Genomic DNA, 21,041 nt, shown 5'->3' with positions numbered 1-21,041 from the left:
CAAAGAAAAAATAAAATAATGAAGGAATAATAAAAAACATAAGGAAAACTCTAGTAGTCTCGGAGAGTTTTCATTATTAGGCAGCTTTTATTCATAGGTAAACCCAAAACTGATTTTATCCATAGGTCCTTCGTTAGGGAACTCTCCGCTTATAAGAAGATTTTTCTACCCTATCTAACAGAGGGATACCTATTAGGCATTCTACTCCTAGTCAATTTCTGCATATAAGTTTTGTCTACAAACAAAAACAAAAACAGCAATAAACCCAGCAAACAGATACTGAATTATTTAGGGGAAAGTAACGTGATGCCTGTGATTTACTTTGAAATGCGTAAAAAATAAGACGGATCTCCTGTAATCCCAGGACTTTGGGAGGCCAAGGTGGGTGGATTACTTGAGGTCAGGAATTCGAGACCAGACTGGCCACCATGGCAAAAGACCATCTCTACTAAAAATACACAGAGTAGCTGGGTGTGGTGGTGCATGTGTGTAATCTCAACTACTTGCATGACTGAGGCACAAGAATCACTTGAACCTGGGAGGCAGACGTTGTAGTGAGCCAAGATAGTGCCACTGCACCTCAGCTTAGGTGACAGAATAAGACTCTGTCTCAAAAAAAAAAAAAAAAAAAAAAAGATGGATCAAGGATGCTATGGAAGATGAACAGCTGAATAAATACATGCCAAAGACCTATACAATGTCACCAGTAGAATTTAAAATGAAGTAGATCAGCATTCACTGTAAAATCATTTCGACTTTCTATAATGGCTTCAGAATTTTCATAAAAAAACATTGGGGAAAATGTAAATTCTTATATTTAGCAGGTGAAAAACTGAAATAAAAGGAATATAAAAATATTTAAATTATACACACAGCAAAAGTTATATAGAAAGTTCATTATAATTTATAAGAAAAATATCAAGACACCTATAAAATAAATGCGAAAGGATATTAACAAAATACAAATAAAAAATATAAACCCATGGAAAATATTCAGTCACCTCTAACCAAAGAGGTAATTTTAAAACTAAAGCAAACCTGAAATACCACTGCACATCTACTTTCTTAGCTGAATTCGCGCACGCGTGCGCGCACACATACACATACACACACACACACACACTATTTCCTGGCAAAGCTGCAGTGAAAATGGCATACTCATCTACAGCTGGCAGCCTTCACTGTAAACAAGTACCGCCTGTTTGGGAAGCAATTTGGCAGTCCCTAAGTCATAGTGCTTATCACGTCCTTTGACCTGGCATCCCACTCCTTAGAAGGTAACTGTAACAATCAAAAGAAACCAAAAGATGTTCATTGCAGTATTATCTACTAAAATGATTAAATAATAAACAACCTAAATCGCCATCAAGAGAAGAGTAAATAATGACACATCTGTATCACAAAATACGTAGATATTAAAAATATGATAATACTCAAAGCTTATGTAGAAAACTGCAAAATGTTCATAACACATAATCAAATGGAAAGCTATTTATAATTGACTGTGAGACTACAGGAATAAATGAAATGTGCACTGGCACTGTAAAAAACATGAACAATTAATGAAAATGACATGTTGCCAAATAAGGGGATTGTAGCTGACTCCCTTTTCTAAAATTTTCTTTCATCTTGTTGATGTATCTTTCAATTAAAATTAAATCATTAAAAAACCAGTCTTAAGACTGTCTACTCACAGTGCTGAGTTTGCTGCAAATGATGAGTATCCGGCGTTCGTAGAGCATACTGGCATACAGATGCAACATGTTGTTGACATCCACCGCCACAAAATATTCTGTCAGTTTACTCTCTTCTTCCCCCTGTCCTTTTCTTTCTGTCTGGGAAGCCAAATCCCCATCATGTATAAAATCATGAACCCTCAAGTTGGAAGAGCCCTTAGAGAAGAAGGAGCCTGAGCAATTACATCTTTGTGTGGTGATTACAGTTTACAACTGTGAGGTCACATCCAGCACTGCATTTGTGCCTTAGGTCAGTTCGTAAAGGTGAGCAGAACAGAAATTCTACTTATCTTACAAACGAAGAAACCAAGACTCAGAGAGATTCTCCAAGATGGAACAGTCTAATAAGCAATGAAGACAGGACTGCTGCTCAAATCTTTGGGCCCCAGACCCTAGAACCTTCCTGATGTGCTGTGCCATACGCCTAAGCAAAAGAAAGTACCCAGGGACCAAAATGCTCCTGGCACTGAGCCCATTTCTGCGCAGGAGATGCCACCCATGAAGGCCAGGCGAGCGCCTCTCCTGTCATCACTGCTGGTATCCCCTCCTTCACAGTTTACATTCGCTAAAATGGCTCAGCTGGAATTAAGGCAATTTCGAACATTTACAATTTCCAGGTATTTCACTCAAAAGGGGGAAAAAACAAAAGACAAACAGCAGCAAGTTGTGACAAAGCAGTGTTTTAACTAGCCTTCCCACTCACCCCCCTGGCCCCATAGCCTGGGCTTCATTCTTTTAATTAATACTATAGATTGTTACTCTTCAGATTTCAGGAAAAAAAAAATGGAGTGTGTTTCATTTATACAACGCTTTCTATACCCACCTGACTTAATAATATACATGAATATGCTAATTTCTTCAATGTTACAGGTTTTCAATGCCACACAATATAATCCTCTGAAAATGAAAGGGGTTGGGGAGGGAAGGAGCGCTATTGCCAGGGGGTTGCAGTTTATAATGATTAAAGATCTGTAACCCATAAATTGAAATAAACCAGGTGGACTTTGCATGCAAAATAGCATAAAGTGCTTTTCAACAATATTATGGGCTGGGAGTAAAAATGGGTACTTATCTTATAATTTATTATTGTTTGACTGAAGTACCAGGTTAACTGTCAACCTTTATAAATACAGAGCAGGTGAATTAATAGCTCTATATACTACCTATCTATCAAGTGCCAGTCACTGTGCCAGACACTGTGGATGTATAATTGTGCAGTCTTCACAAAAGTCCAGTAGGCATTGTTCTTTCCAGTATAAAGAAGTCTGGGAGAGGTCAGTATCTGGTGAAGTCAGATCTGACTCCACAGCCTATAAGCTTTTCCTTATACCACATTGTCCCTCTTACACACATCCACTGTGTGCAAGGTTTACATTTACTACTAAACATTTCACTTAATCTTCAAACTACTCCTTGAAACAAGTATTATTATCCCTCTATAAAGATGAGCAAGCAGTGGCACAGAGAAATTGTATAGTTTGGCAAAGGTCACGCAGTAAGTGATGTGACATGATTCAGTCCTAAGAGGGTCTAAATCCGTGCTCTTTTCATACAACACAAAATTGTAGGTAAAAATCATATTTGGAAAAGGAAACAGAACAAGATCAAGTATGCCTAAAGAAAGGGAAATGCTTCTTGGGGTAACAGTTAAAAATGACTATTACCCCATTCATGGAGTGATCCATATGTGGCAGGCAACAGGTGCTTTTCCTGTGTTCATTCCAGTTTTCCCAACAACCCTGAGACAGGCAGTATCATCTCCACTTTATAGATGAGAACAAAACTGAGGCTCAGGAAGTCTCAGTGGATTTCTAAAGGTCACCAAGCTAGAAAGGGCAGAGCCATGTTTCAAAACCAGACCTCCTCAAGCCGAAACGCACACCCTAACCACCACACCAACTTGCCTCTTAACAAACTCAGGGAAAAACAAAACAGCAAACACGAAAGGCAGATGGAAGGGGTTGACCAGCATATCTTGGTTCCTCCACTGGACGGAGGAATGCAGAGCTAATGATGTAAGGGTGGGGTTTGCTCTGAAGACGGTGACATGGCACAGCTCTCCTCACAAACAAAAATACGAGGCCCTTCACTGAGCATTTCAGTAAAAAGCTTAACTGCTGATGAATTACATGAATTTTTCTTTTAGGAGAGGATGGAAGTAAAAAGAAAATAGAAATGAGGAGCTTAAAGAAGGCCAGAAAGCCCATTAGCACTTTTGACAGATCCAAAGATAACTCTGAAGCCACCAAAACGTGGCCTCAAGAGTCTGCCAAGAAGCTTCACGCTGGGGAGAAATATGTTACACAGCTTGCCGTCCAAATAGGGAGACACAGCGTCAGAGACAAATCCTGCGCCTTATTTTGGTGGGAGAAAAAAAAAATCACAAGGATACTTTTGTGGATGGGGAAGGGAACATTTCTGAAATAAAAACACCATTTGATTGAGGCATGTCCCCCATCTCCAATCAGATTCTTAGTGACTCAGGTGCTGGTTCCAAAAACTCTACACAGGTATGTTAAAAATACGTAACATTTAGCCAAATTCTCTCTAAACTGTCATGTACTTTTTTTGGTATTTCTCATCCCATCTGTGCTGATTACCAAGATATTTGTGTCTAAACAGAAGCTGTCTTTCTTATCTGCTTCCTCCCCTGCCTCTTTCCTTCTGGGATGCCACCCGCCTGAGCGGGTGGGAGTGGGTGGGAGTGCCAACAGCCCTGGGAACCTCGCTCAGCCGTGGGAGCACCTGTGGGGCAGAGCGGGGCCCCAAGAGCAGCTGCAGGGAGCACTCACAGTTCCACCAAGCCTCAGCTCAGAAGCAGGCCCCACGGAGTCAGGAACCTCCCTCCCCCAGCCACACCAATCCTCACTCTCTCAGGCCTGCCATGCCTTTTCATACCCACAGGCCTTTACTTCTGCCATGTCCTCTGCCTTGAATGTCCTGCTCTTTCTTGAGGGCACCTGCTTACTTTTCAAGACCCAGCTCTGATGTCACCTCTTCCCAGCAGACTTCCCCAACTCATCATTTGTCAAGCTCCCCCATATACTTCCATTGTCCCCATCTTACAGTAACTCAGTTTTAAGTATGTTTTTGCCACAAGACTGAGGTCCTGTTGGGTGAAGCTACTTCTCCCATTATCCAGCAGTTTGATAAGAGCAAGCTCGGTGCATGGAGAAAGCAATGGCTGAGGGCGCTGGTCCCTTGCTCAGGTGAGAGCAGTGCAGTGAGGAACACACCAGCTGGAAAAGGAACCAGGTGGGACATTAAGAAGAATGTAGCATGTGACTCCAGAAAACCTGGCTCTGAATCAGATGAAGCGACTGATCACTCAGTAATGGTGAAGAACCCACAGAAAAAGAATTGACACTGGAAATGGCACAGAGGCAGGTACGTAGCTGTGGATGGTGGAGGGAGGGAGGGGGTGACTTTTCATGGTATCTGCGGCTGCATTTATTAAAAATATGAATAAATTAGTGGTTTATCAGGTAACTGGGGGGAGGGCTGTACACAGAAGCAGGTGTTCATTTCACAGCCAGGTCAACCATATTTCTCCAATGGATAGATCAGAGGATAGGAGAAGGGAGGGCTTCCATGCTAGGCTGTCTTTGGTCAAGACTATAGCCAGAACATATTATGAGCCTCTGCTGACAAAAGATAAGCCACTCTCCCAGCACTTAGTTTCTGTGGACTAAGTCCTCAACCTCCCATTTCTGTCTCCTATAATCAGGCAATGAACACACACTTACTTTTTTAATTCCTACTATGTGCCTAGCACCCTCCTAGGAGCTAAGCTTGCAGAGATAAACTAACTGTGACCTCCATTTTCCTGCTTCATCTGGGGTGGGAGGAACATCAGACTTAGAAATCTAGTATGCAATGTACTGTGGTCGAGGCTACACTCCAGGTATGGCTGAGAAGCCTCAACGCCCTTGGTGGATTGCAGGGGAAGGCTGGAGAAGGTGTGATGGAGAAGACAACTGGTCTGGGCCTCCAAATGGGTTCACTCAGTGGACAAGGAAAGAAGCATATTCCAGGCAGAGGCAAAGACAGGGTGGGGAGAGGAGCCACAGGCAGGGAGGAGAGTGAGGGGCAGGGCAGGGCAGGGGGGGAGAGCAGTGGGCCGGGGAGCTAGGTTTCTGTCCTGTGGGAGCCTAGGCCTTGCCCCACAGGGGACAGGGCAGTGCTGAAGGATCCTGACATCATCCTATTTGTGTTTCAGAAAGAGCTTCCTAGAGGCTCTGTGGAGAACAGGTAAGAGGGCAAACAGGAGGCAGGACAGTCAACTAAGAGGCTGCTGCCATATTCTGGGAAATAAATGATTAAAATATACATTAAAAAACCAATTCAGACAAAAGCTTTGGGTGATGTGACAGATACCTCTAAAGTAGAATCATAGGATTTGATGAATTAGACTTGGGGAGGGAAGGAGGAAAAAATGTCAGATGACCCCTGGACTTCCAGATTACTATGTGCCACACTTGTCCACTTGTCCAAATAGTTTTTTTAAAGGGAGAGTCCATTCATTTAATAAAGGATAAATCCTCCTTCTAAAGTCCAATAATTCCTGTCAAACATGGTGTCCCTGGCCACCTAGTCCTAGGCCTAGTGTTCTGGGCTGTAATGCTACCATGCCTGGGCCTAAGTGACCACTCTCTTCATTCTCTGCCAATTACTTCTCTGTGTGACTCACCTACTTGGAAAGGAAACCCTTGCTTCGAGGGCTAATTCCCAGTTTCTGTGCTTAAAAGGTCTCAGTTTTCTTAGTGCCAGTATGTTTTCAGGCTTGAGAATATTCCTTTCCCACTCATGGAGCTTAAGCGTTATTTCAGTTACACATATATTTATATCCTCAGGAGCAAGTGCCTCTCCACCTAGCACCTCTTCTGGCCATACTCTCTAGGGCTGGGTAGCACAGCTGCAAAGCTAACCACCACCAAGGTTGGAAAGGGCTCAAATATGAGCAAGGTCTCTGGACAGAGCAGCCTGCAAGTTGCATTTCGGAAGAGGCCTGCAACGCACAAGCTCCTTAGACTCTCTAGACTTCCACTTCTCATCTTTGCAAAGAAACATTGATAAGCGTCAGGTCCAGCGCAAACCCCCGGTGGCTCTAAATCCAGACAAAGAGAAAGGGAATGGCACCTGGTAAAACCCCTGTTCTCCCAGGAGAAGCCTCATAATGGCTACTCTCTTCTAGCTGTCCCTGCTGGCTCCTGCCCCATTCCAGGTGGCTGGGGACTTGAGGCTCACTGTGATCCCTGCCTGAGGTTATGAAGCAGGTGGGGGTGGTGGTGATGGGGGAGTTGGAGTGGGGTGGGCATGGGAGGGGATATAGTGGGGCTTAGAGAGAAAGCGTCTTAGGTTCAATACCTTAGGGAAATGAGATAATCCTCAAACCAAACAACTGACTCTAAGCTGGGTACTCCTTGGAGCCTTCGAAACAGATGCCAGTCCGCCCCACTGTCTGTCATTTTATTAGTCTTTGTGACTTCCCACTTCATACATGGTACACATGATAAAGACCTACTGTCTTGTGTCTGGAGGCAGCTTCCAAGGAAAGAGGCTTGGTTTTGTCAGTGGGTCTTGTTTACTGAAATAACTTCTATTTAAATTATTTTATCATAATATAAATTTTTAAAACCCTAAATTTTTTTTTTTTTTAAGGATTTAGGTAACCTTAGTTGTGAGTGATTCTTTAAAGGGAATTATAAATTTGGATTCTAAAACAATCTGCCTAAGGAAGAATCCCACAGATTCACATAATCATCAGAGAAGTGTATTATAGGAGGGAAAGCAGAGTTTACCCAGAGGTCAACTTCCATCCCTCCATGAGAATGGAAAAACCATTAGAATAAACAATTACCTGACAACGCTTAAGAGCAACAATGGAATTCTCTATAATAGCAGTTCTTGATAATAGGTCTTCTACTACCACTTCAACTTTGTTTATGTTTGAAAGTCACGATGAGTTCATAAATCTTTTCTGTATCATGGCGCATCTTTTGACAAAGCGGAGTCTGGGCAATGTTATATGTAACTGTCCATTCTAACTGCTTTCCTCGCATCATTAACCACTTGGTATGACACCGACTAGATAATTAAGACAGGTTGTTTAATATTCCAAATGAAGGTCTATATGATTATCCATTAATCAAAAGTAAACTTCAAAACCTGGACACTAAAAAAAATCCCTTATACAGCTAGTTTACAATGTAATTATTACTACATAACTGTTCACGATCTGTGACTTTTTTTAAATGCAGGTCAACTGTTTAAAATTTATAAAAATTTATGCTCATTTAATTATTGCCTGCATAAAATTCACTCCTACATGTGTTATCTTGATAGACACAGAAAACCCTGATGAGCAATTATAGAGTGATAGTTTTTCAGTGAAAAGAAAGAAATTGTAGAAATAATGAGAATTAACTTCAATGGGGATCTGAAAGGGAAAAGAATTAATTTTTCACATTTGCTTTTCATTAATGTCTTGCAGACAAATTGGCCCAAAAGCCAACTGAAAGGAATTGTTTTTTTTTTTCTTCTCCTGGGGTGGATACATGTTAATTCACTCAGTCAGTCATTCATTCAGTCAGCAAATATATACTGGGCATCTATTTTGTTCTGGGTACAGTGCTACAGTGAAAAAAATACTGATCCCTGTCCTTAGAGAAGGAGAGAGAACATTTAGGCAAACATTCATACAATTAATTATATAACTTACATGTATGATGACCAATTTCTTAGATGGATAGAGGGAGCCATGGAACCAGGGCCCAGACCCAGCAGCATCTCAATGCTTGGATCCTACTGACCGCGGTGTGAATCCTGGTTTTAGCACTTTCTGGTTCAGCAAGTTACCTCACATCTCTGGGCTTCATTTCCTCTCCATAACAGGGAAATAGGGATAACAACCATATTTTAAGGCTGTCTGAAGATTTCATATCCACAGTGGATGCTCAGTAAATACCCTTCTCTTTTTTTTACACTAACACTTCCCTGAAACTGTCCAGGAGAATGGGATTATCTGGTGATAGAACATTATGAAGTTCCATATCCCAAAGCCTATTTATCCTTTTTGTTGCTTATGTTCCTTAGAGAAGATAATAAAAAAAATATTTACAAACTATCTGCTATATTACAGGCAGTGGAGCCCTGGGCTCAGAGAAGATAATAAAAAAATTATTTACAAACTATCTGCTATATTACAGGCAGTGGAGCCCTGGGCTCCATTTGCCCCATCAGTTCCAAGCTTCAGACATTCTGGTGTCAAAAGGGCCTGCTAAGACATTTTTGAGGCTCCATGAAATATATGCCCCATGAGAGGAAAAGCATTAATCTCCATAACTATGAATATGAGCAAAAATCTAGAAAAGATATGCTCCAGGAGTAATGTTCTTCAGTGCTAGGCCACAACTCAGATCTCAAGGGAGGTTAAGACTAGAATTCTGGGAGAGGCAAGAAAAGGAGAACAAGAAACACCGTTGAAAGCAGCATCTCCGGGCTGGGTGCAGTGACTCATGCCTGTAATCCCAGCACTTTGGGAGGCCAAGGTGGGAGGATCACAAGATGATCCTCCTCGGCTGGCCAACATGGTGAAACCCCATCTCTACTTAAAAAAAAATATACAAAAATCAGTTGGGCCCAGTGGTGCACACCTATAGTCTCAGCTACTTAGGAGGCTGAGGCAGAAGAATCACTTGAACCCAGGAGATAGAGGTTGCAGTGAGACGAGATCCTGCCACTACACTCCAGACTGGGCGACAGAGCAAGACTCCATCTAAAACAAAAAAAAAAAAAAAAAGGCAGCATCTCCATCACACCAGACATTGTCCTTGGAACTCTACATTTAATACTCCATTTGTTTCTCACATTTTCCTTTTGTAGATAAGGACCCAGAGGCTCCAAGAGTACAGGTAAATTGCCCCAAAGTCCCAGGGTAATGAAGCCCAGAGTCTGGCTGTCTCTAAAATTCATACTCTTCTACTACACCAGATCATAAAGGATTAACAACCCCACAGTTATTGCTTGTTTCAATTTGCAATGCAGCAATTTAGTAATTTTAAATTAATCCTTGAAAAATTATCAAGAGATTAATATGCAAATTTCAACATGGCTAAAGCTCAATAGTGATTCTACGTCAAAAACCACACAAATTGGTCCTACAAAAGTTCAGATTCTCCTTAGAGGAAAGGCTTTCCTGCTTCATTTTGTAATTTGCTATATTTAAAAAAAAAAAAAAACTGTTTCTTTTCCTTTTTGTCCTCATGAATAGAACACGTCAATTCCAGGGAGGCAGTGGGGTACAACAGGAACAAAACCTTACAAACCTGTGTTGCTACACCGTGCTTAGGAGCAGACCTTTCACCTCAGCTCTGTGAGCTCTGGGCTCCCTGTCTAAAACGGGGCTCACGTCTACCCTCTCGGAGTAGCTCTAAGGATTAAATGGAATCATGTATGTTAGTAGTCTGGCAGATTGGTATTACCATCCCGCTTAGAAACAAACAAGGCTAGCCTTTTACTGGTTTGCAAAGGAGGGTTTAGGGACAATGGGTCATACGCACGAAACTGGTTCATTAGTGGCAAAACCAGCAGAAGAAATGTAAATTTTAAAAATAGTTGGGGCAGGAGAAGTAGCATACAGTGCAGACAGGCTTTGGAGGTAAGGCTATGAGAAGACTTGGGAAAAAAAAAAAAACCTTCCTAATCTCAATTGTGGTTTTGAAAAATTACAAATGATCAGAATTTTTAGGTACTTTAAAATCAAGTTCCTAAGAAATTTTTCATTCTTAAAAGAAAAAATTGTTTTTAATGTACCTAACCTAGGCAATCATTTTTATAACATTATTTATAATAGAAAATATAATGTCTATTAGTAGGGAAAGCATAGTTAAAACAGTTAAATACAGTGGATTAAACATATATTTATCTTTTCTCTCTCCTGATACCACCCTCCCAGAAAAAGTCACAGTAAATGAATTTGAAAAGGCACAAATGCCAAAAAACAGGAGAAGAGATAGTAATGGAAGAGAGAGATCAAATTTTTGAAAGCCGAAAAACAGATGTGACTAAAGAAGTGGTTTTCAACCTGGGGCCATTAGTCTCCCAAGGGATATTTGGCAATGCCTGTGGACATTTTTGGTTGTCACAGCTGGAGGGGAGTGTGCTACCATCATATGGTGAGTAGAGCCCAGAGATGCTTGCTAAATATCCTACGATGTATAAAACAGCCCCATTCAATAAAGAATAATCTGGCCCAAGCTGACAAGCATGTGACTGAGGCTGAGAAGAAAAGCTGAAAGCTATGGATAAGGTGGGCAGGCACAGCATCGAACATTCAGCCCAACTCATAGCACAAAAAGAATTCCGAAAAGGAACTGGAGACACCTAGAATCTCTGAAGGCTAGGGGAGGGAGTGCAAATAAAAATAGAAGTAATTCAATCCCAAGGATCTTCTCTCCCAGCTCATTGAGCTAGTCAACAGACTTTCCTGCACCTCTGCAGAGGAATATGTGTTTACCTTCTAGAAGAACTGAACCAGAAACGCCTGGGGATACCAGGTACAGTTAAGGACAGGAAATAAAGCCTTACACTAAAAATGAGGAATAAATGAAGGTATACATATTAGGTGTTGACATGTCATAACTCACCATTCCTACTCAGCTTCCAGAACACTGGTAATAAAGCATACACTCCCTAGGCAAAGAAAACAGACCAATTCAAAAGAAAAGATTCTGATACTGATATTAGAGAGCCCCCCCTGTCCCTCAAAATAGCCACACTAGTTCCAAGCTCCACAAACTCTGATCTATCCCCCACAATAAAAGCCCACCAGGTAACAAGCCCTATTCATGAGGACGGAGCATCCAGTTAGCTTTTTAGTGCCTCACTCTTAAATGTGATGGCGCAGCCATTTGAGGAAAGGCTCTACAGTGAAAGTTATGGAAGAAAACAAACAGAAGATAGGAATGATGAGCAAGAAAATAATACAAGGAGAAGAACAATTTTTAAAATCTATAAATAGTCTCACGGATGAGTGAAAATGTTAATATAATGACAGAAGAAAGTAGAGAGAAAACTCAAAGAGATGGAAAATGGGAGAGAAAAAAACAAGAAAATTAGAGGATCAATACAGGAGATTTAACATTCTGTTATAGAGGCCCCAGAGACAGTAAGAAAAATGAAGAGTATTTTTTCTAAGATATAATGTGAGAAAAGTTCTCAGCAATAAAGGACATGAGTTTCCAGATTAAATGGAACCACCAAGTTCCCAGCACAATAGATGAAAACAGGCCCACAGCAAGGTACATCACTGCAATTTCAGGATACCAGGAAAGACCATCAAAGGACGGTTACAATAAATAAATCACAGGAATCAGAATGCCTGAGACTTCTTAGTTGCAACAGGAAAGCTAGAAGTTAGTGGAGAAACATCTTCAAAGTTTTGAAGAGAGAGTGATTTCCAACCTAGAGTTCTATACCCAGTCAAACTATCAAAAGAAGAATAAAGAAGCTGTGTTTGGTGACTCACGCTTGTAATTCCAGCACTTTGGGAAGCTGAGGCAGGCAAATCTCTTGAGGTCAGGAGTTCAAGACCAGCCTGGCCAACATGGTAAAACCCTATCTCTACTAAAAAATACGAAAATTAGCCTGCCGTGGTGTTGTGTATCTGTAGCCATGCCAATTCAGGAGGCTAAGGCAGGAGAATCACTTGAGCCCAGGAGGTGGAGTGTGCAGTGAGCCGAGATCGTGCCACTGTACTCCAAGCTGGACAACAGAGCAAGACTCCGTCTCAAAAAAAGAAGAAAGTTATTTTTAGTCATGCTAGGTCTAAAAATGTTGCCTCTGACACAGTACTTTCTCAAGAAAATTACCAGCACACGTTTCACCAAAATGAGGGAATAAAATCAAGAATGAGAAAGATGTGAAACACAAGAACACTTATGTGACAAAAAGTTGTATACGAAAGAAAAGGTAATCTACTATCTGTGTCAGCATGCTCATTAAAATGTAAACATTAACTTCTGATTTAATGTAAAAATTTTTTAAAGATACAGGAAGAATGGGAGATGGAAAATATGTGATTGGGAGAATGTTATTTTGTGTATTTCAGGGTGGGGATGGTTAGAGGTAGTAAAAGACCAAAAACTTAAGATACAACAACATGAATAGATTATTCAAAAATACGAAGGGAAACACAGCTGCTAAAAACCTGAAAGTAGCTGGGCAACTTGGAAATTGCTCATTTTCATCAACAACTATGTGGTACTACATGATTTTTTAAGCCATTAATATGCATTACTTTCATAAGAATAAAAATACCACTAAATAAGTATATCATTAAAAAGGATGAAGCAGGTAGATAGGAACACTTTTTAGAATACATTAAACAAAAAAATGAGTTGTCAAACAAGTATGAATAGCATCATATTTATGTTTAAAAAACATCTACAACACACACACAGGTACTCACTCATATAACACTAAATTCATAGAGAAAGGTTTCATCAAACACTGGAAGGATAGTAGGATTGGGGTTGGGCAGGGATGGTGGTAATGGGGGGCCTTTCATTTTTTTCTCTATGTATCAGTATTAATTTTTTACAACAAAATATAAAGAGTTTTTAATAACATGGGTAAATGTTCATAGTATATTGTTACAGGAAAAACAGATATAAAGTATGTATATTTTGTATGCATTTAATGTTAAGTTTCTAAACTTAACCAAAAAAAAATCAAAAGAACATTTTCATCTCAAACAAAGTATTACTCAACTCCCAATTTAAGGAGTGGAAATTAATTTGCTCTGAATAAAACAGGAGCAGGGATCCAGTGCTCTGGTCAGTCAGCCACCTACCTCAGTGAGGCCTTCCAGGGCTCCCAAAGCAACAATGAAGTTCCTAGTAGCACAGTGTGAAAAACTACCATGTCATAAAAGGGACTGAAGAAAAATCTCAGAAACAGATTTCTGAGATAGGGGATTATGTTTGATTTTTCTTTTGCTGTTATATGATACACATACATACATCCCTTTTCTATGATTTGATACTGTTTAAGTAATAATTATCTTCTCCGGTAACACCTATATAACCACCTAAACCTGATATATTTTTAGAAGGATGGGGATTGCAATAGAGCTTTATTAATCTTTTAAAAGTTATAATTCTATACTCATTGCCTATTTCTCAGGCCAACTATCATTTGTATTTTTCCAGAAAATTTTCTGTTTTCACAATTTTTAAATTTATTGAATAAGTTTAAAATTTTATTCTTTTCATAAATTCAGTTTTTTAACTACTATTTTTCAATTTTACTTTAGCAATATTCCCTAATAAATTAAATTATAATTCCTTTTTCTAGTTTTGGTTATTTTTTATTACTATCCTTTTTTTTTTTTTTTTTAGTTCCTTAAAAGTCAAGTTCATTGTTTTCTAAATTTCTTATTTATATAAAGGCATTCAAAGCTATAAACTTTCCCCTGAGTATGGTTTTAGCCACATCCCTAAGGTACTTGTTTAGTGTCCTCATTGTCATTAATTTCTAAATAACATCTAATTTTAATTTTTATCATCTTTGATCCAATTGCTATTTCAAATAGATGAATATTTTTAAACCTTTAATTAATCTATTATTATAGTTTTAGTTCACTACCATAAAAGTCAGTGACCTGTAAGAATTTACTTCTCTACTTTGAAATTCTTGGTGTGATTTAGTACATGATCAATTATTATAAATGTCCCATTTAAAAATAATCCTTCAGTAGCCTCCTTCACAGCCAGAGTATGCCTCTGCTTCTGCTGTTCCTGCACTATTTTTCACTTCCCTTTGGATGTCTCCACTGTCTATGCTGAACTGACTGCAACTATCAGTAATCATCTCCTTCATGTTACGTAAATTCCCAAACTTTCTGGCTCATGGTGGCTTCCTCCGACATTAGGGAAATAGTTTTCTCCTTTCTTTCATAATTTTAATTGAATTTTCTGAGAACTCAAAGGTACAAATCATGGGCTCAAAGTGTGGCAAAGTATGTAAGAACTCAGTCTCAAGAATCCAGAAAGGCCAATATTTGAATTCTGATTTTATTTGCTGTAGGATCTTGAATATGTTACTTAAATTTTCAGAGCTTCTGTTTCCTTATGTTAAATGAGAATAATTATGGTAGCCACCATGTAAGCTTGTTGAGAGAGGTAAGTGAGAAACTGGAGAAAAGCACCAAATATATCATTTGACAAACAGTAGTTCTCAATAAACATTAGCTACTCTTGTTGAAATGAAAACTCTGGTCTGAATTTTTTTTAGTTAATGTCAAACAAAAAGGATGTAACATTTTCTATCATAGCGTGATCATACAGATAATACACTATGTGGATATGCTTGATAATCCCAACATATCAAGACTGTTACCTAATCACAATACTACAGCCGAACTTCATTCACTACATTTGATCACCTGACATTTGTAATCTGTCTGTTCTATAGAAAACACTTAGAAAAATTTCTTTTCTGTGAATCTACAGTAGTTATGAAAAGATATACCACTTATTCCAGTACTTTTCTAATCAAATATTCAAGTATATACCCAAAAGATTTAAAAGCAGAGACTCAAACAGGTATTTGTACACCAGCATTCAAAGCAGTATTATTAATAATAGCCAAACGGTGAAAACAGTATCTACTGATCTAAGTATCTATTGATGGATGAACAGATAGGCAAAATATGGTCTATACATACGATGGAATATCATTCGACCTCAAAAAGGCAGGCTATTCTGACACATGCTTCAACGCAGATGAACTTTGAAGGCATTAGGCTAAGTGAAATAACTCAGACACAAAGGACAAATATTGTATTATTTCATTATGTGAAGTACTATATTGAGAGTAGTCAAATTCATAGAGACAGAAAGCAGACTGATGGTTGCCAGGCGTTGGGGAGACAGGAGGATGGGGAATTGTTTAATGAGTACAGATCTTCAGTTTCATTAAGACACAAAGAGTTCTGGACACTGAATGTATGAAATATGAATATATTTGAAATTACCGAGTTGTACACTTAAAAATAATTAAGATGGTGAATTTTATGTTATGTATTTGTTGCAATTTTTAAAAAGTAATCAAGTGTCTAAGTGGTAGACATCTTTATCTGATTCTACATAGTACTATTTATAATCACAGTAAAACATTTTGAAAACATGTCATGCAGTAGACTAGATATGTCATTCAGCTTGTTCAGAAGGCAAACGCCAACCTTCTGCTCTCTCACACTCTGGTTCACTGCTCCTAAGTCCTTTGGAGGTAGGGACGGGGCTCTCATACTTTACCCATAAATACTTTATTTTATTCTCTGAAAGGTATATATACAAGAATAAGAAGTAGAAGTGTAATCCTGCTTGAGCAAATCTACCCTAATAAACTTCTATTTGGAAAATTCTTTATATAGAAACATTTCACTTATAATAGCAGAAATGAAAATCATCTAAATGTTCTACAGTGAGAGAATGGCTAAATAAACTACACAGCAAATGGAATATTACATAAGTGACAAAACTAACATGTGAATGAAAATGGAAAAGATGTTTCTATAAGAGGTGATTTAACTATGTAAAAATACATTCTAAAAAGAGGGAATCAAATATCATGTTAATACATAATTACTCTTGAGAAAGAGGAATAACAATCCCTCCTTGTCTTTATACTTTCTACACTTTGCAAATATTCTGTTTTTGTTTTTATAATGCATTTCAGTTCTTATATTTTTGTTTTTACAATGTGTTCGTTTTAAAAATCATAATTTTTATAATTATACCTTAAATCACATCCTTTATTAAAATAAATAAGCAGAAAACAGAGAGTAAAAATTTAATATTTTCTTCCCAAGTACTCACATTCTCAGGTATGCTGGGAAGTTCTCTGGTATCAGGCACAGTAAAATAAGAATGCTAGAAGAGAAAAGCAAAAGTGATTTATTTCTGCCAAAATGTACAATAATCACATTACTCAGAATTCAGGTAAATGATTGGAAGATATTTCCTTACCCAGATAAGGAAATGGCTTCACTCATAAGAAACAACCATGTAATATTTTCTTTGGGTATTTTCATATTGAACCAGATGTATTAAATCATCACTTTGGTAGATGGGGGTTCTTTTCTATGAGAGAACTTCCTTGGCAGATAGAAATGAAGAGCTCACGCCAGGAGTAGTGGCTCACACCTGTAATCTCAGCACTTTGGGAGGCCAAGGCAGGCAGATCACATGAGGTCAGGAGTTCAAGACCAGCCTGGCTAACATGGTGAAACCTCACCTACACTAAAAATACAAATTAGTGAGGCGTGGTGGCAGGCACCTGTAATCCAGCTCCTCGAGAAGCTGAGGCAGGAGAATCGCTTGAACCTGGGAGGTGGAGATTGCAGTGAACTGAGATCAAGCCGCTGCACTCCAGCCTGGGCAACAAGAATGAAACTCTGCGATAAATAGATAGATAGATAGATAGATAGATAGATAGATAGATAGATAGATAGATGATAGATAGATCGATCATTCAAAGAGGTTAAAAGGCTAAATTCCTATATGAATTTTCCAGGTTTCTAAACACATGAAAGCTGTTGGTTTCATAATTGATTGTTCAATGATGCAAGCGTATTCTAGGGACAAAATATCACCAGATTCACTCAGTGATGATTTTTACCAAACAACCACCTCGTTTCAGCATCTGAGATTATATTCATCTACAAAACATGGCCAAAATCTGCCCCAAAGGCCTAAGTGATGTTAAGACATGTTCCAGTTGCTGGAGCACTGAAGGTGAGACCATTGCAGATGACCAAAAGTGGAGAAATTCTGCCCACGAAGCCCACTCCATCATAAACCTCCTGACTGGAGACTGAGTGGAGTTGAAAAATCTACCTCTTCAAAGAACTTCCAATGAGTCATCTCCATACGCAACAAGCATGCATCCCTGAGTTAAATAACAACAGGCTGAACTGATGACACCTCCTTTGCTCCTATTTAAGACTCAGGACAATGGCAAGCAGGAATGGAAAGAGCCTGGTGCCGGCCAATTAAAGATGGGATTATGCAAAGGCCAGGAAAGGTCACATGCAGAGAAGGTCAGCTTAGCCATGGCCTAAGTTCAAACCTGGACCCCCAAGTGACATTTCAGGAAGTTGTCCACCGCAACCTCCACTCTTGGGTGACTGCAAAGTAAGTGGGTCTCTAGAAGAATGACTTGTATAGGCTTTCTGAAATGAGAGGCCCTGGGGACAATGGTAATGATGATGACAACAATAATAGTATAAGGTACTTGTCTAATATTTAACAGATATTTGTTGAATAGAATACCTGGTACATGAAAGGCATTATGTCTAATACTCTAAATGTTAGCTCTAATTACCATAATACATTTTGAGACAGATATTATCTCCAAATTACAAATGGGTAAATTAATGCTCACAGAGGTCAAGTAGTCAAAGATCACACAGCTAGTAGGTAGCAGAAAAAGGACCAAAACCGAATCTGTGTAACTAGAGCCATGCTCTTTCCACTGTAACAGACTGTTATATCTGTCCTTTTTATGTGCAAATGACAGCTAAAGGGACTTGAATGGAAATAATAAAAAAGTAAAAAATAAAAACTATAAGAAAGATAACTTAAAAAAAAAAGCCTTCTTTGATGGATTATTCCAAAATCTGTGTGTATGTCAAAATACTACCTATGAAGTATTACAGAAGAGATGGTGTAGCATGGAAATTAGTAAATGACTAATTCAACAATGAAGATTAAAACAGGAAAAGTAAAATACAAGGTTCAAATATGACTCAGTGAGACACCAACTTCTATACCAAAGGGCTAGAAGTTTAGTTCAGTAACAGGTCATGTGGTGACAGAGTCACCAAGTAATAGTTTGGCATAGTGAGAAGGAAAGAGCTCAGACCAAAGAACCAGCCACTTAATAGCTATGTACCTTAGCAAATTCACTTAATAGCACAGAACCTCAGTTTTTGAATCTGTAAATGGGAATCATATTATCTACTTCAAAACTGTTGAAGAATAAATGTGATATATATGAAGTGTCTACTGTTCAATAAATGGTATTTTAATATAAAATTATTATTGCTCTGAACCGCTAGTTCATATTACTATTTTTATCAATTACTCATAACAGATACATAGAAATATTCTCCTGCAGAGAGCGACTAGAGACAAAAAGTTCAGGATTACCATTTTATCAGCATTTCAGGATGTATTACCTAGATGAGAGTAGTCCTTCAAAATCAGAAATGCAATATGGAGAGAGGAATCCCCAGTGAAAAGGAAAGAAAAAAATATCTGCCTTTACAGATGCAATGGATAGTAAATAGTGAGCCAACACAATTCTAAAACCAAGTAGTCCCCAGGCTGTCCTTTGAGATTCTGTCTTGCTCCACTGCCCATGAAATGCTGGGGACCAGGAGAGGTCAGAAACATTCCTAGAAACCACTGGCATGAAACAGCTGCGCCACCCCAGCAGTTCCTGCTGCCCCTGAGATGGCTTGTCCTTGAGGCCTGGCATGCACTATGCCTGAGCAGCCATTCGAGGGAAGGAGTGGACCTTCCTCCCCAGCAGCTGGTGACCCAGCTGGGCTACTCCACAGCTACCTGTCGGATGTTATTACAGACTGAAGTGGTGAGATCAAGCTGCAGAGACAAAGGCAGGGTTGCTTAGCTATACAGCAAGGACTAGGGCAGCTTTAAAGCTCATTTGTTCATCTTTTCCAGACGGTCTCCCCTGCCGTATAAGAATTTTTGTAGCAAGGTTTCTTTCCTTCCTATGTTCTACTAAAATGAGCAAAAATCTTTGTAAATTCATTTTTTTTTTTTGGTTCCTTCCTTCCTTCTCTTCTTCTCCTTCAACACGTATGGCACAGTGGAAAGAACACAGGCTTGAAGTTAGCCCTGGCTTTGAAAACTCAAGTCTTATCTCTTATTAATCACATGACTTTGGAAGGGCAAGTATCTTTTCCTCTTGTAACCAAAACCTATAAGGAATTAATTTTCTTTAGGAGGGAAGATACCTTTCCACCACTGAATACCAACACTGTACCTGGTTCTAATGAAGATGAAAGACAAAACTCTTAAAACTTTCAGGCCCCATGACTTAAGGGAAATAACCCCTGGATAATAATCAATACCTGGTCAAAGTACGTCTGTCTGAGAGTTCTGATGAAGGTAGTGACAGGGGCTTCAAGGTTTGACCTGGGGAATTAGAGAATTCCTGGAACCAAAATATGAAAAAGATCTCCTTGTATCTGGGAACTGAATGTAGAAAGCAATATAATATAGCTGTACATTTTACTTGAATCTAGGCAAATAATTCATTTTAGAAACTATAACAATAANTCTTCTGATGCCTTATCTGAGCGATGAGGAAACTGAAGCCGACAAGGTTAAAGGTCTTGATTAAGGTCACTCAATGTCACAAGACAATGACTAGGATGGAAATCTTCCAATTGGTATTTCAGAGCATGCTGCAGAAAATGCGGTAGCAGTACATACTTACAGGCATTCAAAGAAACTATTACTGAAGGCCAGGAACAACACTAAACACTCTCCTTCTCTGTCCTCAAGGGACACACAGTCCAGTGAGGGGGACAGGGAAAGGGATCATTCCAATAGGGTGTAACTAAGTACCGCAAAGCATGTAAGATGCTTGGGGCAAAGGAGGTGATCTTAGCTAAACCTCCGAGGTATCAAGGGAGGATTTCTCTGGAAATAAAATCAGAGTTGAGTTCTGAAGGATGAATATCTGTTACCCTGGCATACAGGGGACAGGAAATGTTGAAAGCTGAGGGTGCAGGATGGGCTTCAGCAAAGGGACACGCACAGCAGTGCTGGGGAGCGAGGGTGATGCAGGGAGGCCGGGACAGGAACTCAGAAAGCAGATGGGGCCAGCTGTCCTATTTCACCCCAGCATCTGTGATCCAGGAGATGCTAGTGATGCCAGGGATGATGGCCACAGAGGAGCCTGAAGACATTTAAGACCTGTCTACTTCTTATAGAATCTCAGAAAAAGGAGGAAATTCAACTCCCTAGCCTACCTTGAGCCCAGAGGTGTCAGAGTATTTGGGGATGGGAGAGGGGAGGTACAGATGACAAAATACAATACTCTTCAGCTAGCTCCTCTTACTGTCAATAATGAAATGAGTTCTCAGTAATGGCTAATACTCTGCCCCACTTACCACGCTGAGATGAACAGACACTCCTGGGTCAGGGATGGGAAGTTTGTGCAGAGTTTCAAGGAGCTCATTCCACTGATTTTCCTGAAAGAAAT

At 39.3% G+C, this 21,041-nt stretch overlaps 1 protein-coding gene across 5 annotated transcripts in view; it reads right to left on the bottom strand.

Annotated features, from left to right (window-relative positions):
- DENND1A (DENN domain containing 1A) overlaps positions 1 to 21,041 on the bottom strand; it is a 545,115-nt gene that overhangs the window by 265,765 nt on the left and 258,309 nt on the right. For all 5 annotated transcript variants that reach the window (XM_037745641.1, XM_017548402.2, XM_017548407.2 and 2 more), the window contains 3 exons: positions 20,950 to 21,030; positions 16,619 to 16,672; positions 1,695 to 1,805 (listed from right to left, as the gene is read on the bottom strand). In XM_037745641.1, coding sequence (XP_037601569.1) covers positions 1,695 to 1,805; positions 16,619 to 16,672; positions 20,950 to 21,030 — 246 coding nt within the window. The remainder of the gene's footprint in view (positions 1 to 1,694; positions 1,806 to 16,618; positions 16,673 to 20,949; positions 21,031 to 21,041) is intronic.

This window comes from Cebus imitator, unplaced genomic scaffold (assembly GCF_001604975.1).
Source record: "Cebus imitator isolate Cc_AM_T3 unplaced genomic scaffold, Cebus_imitator-1.0 Scaffold206, whole genome shotgun sequence".
Taxonomy (NCBI): Eukaryota; Metazoa; Chordata; class Mammalia; order Primates; family Cebidae; genus Cebus; species Cebus imitator.
The sequence above is the reverse complement of the archived record's forward strand: the minus strand, read 5'-3'. Positions and strand labels throughout refer to the sequence as shown.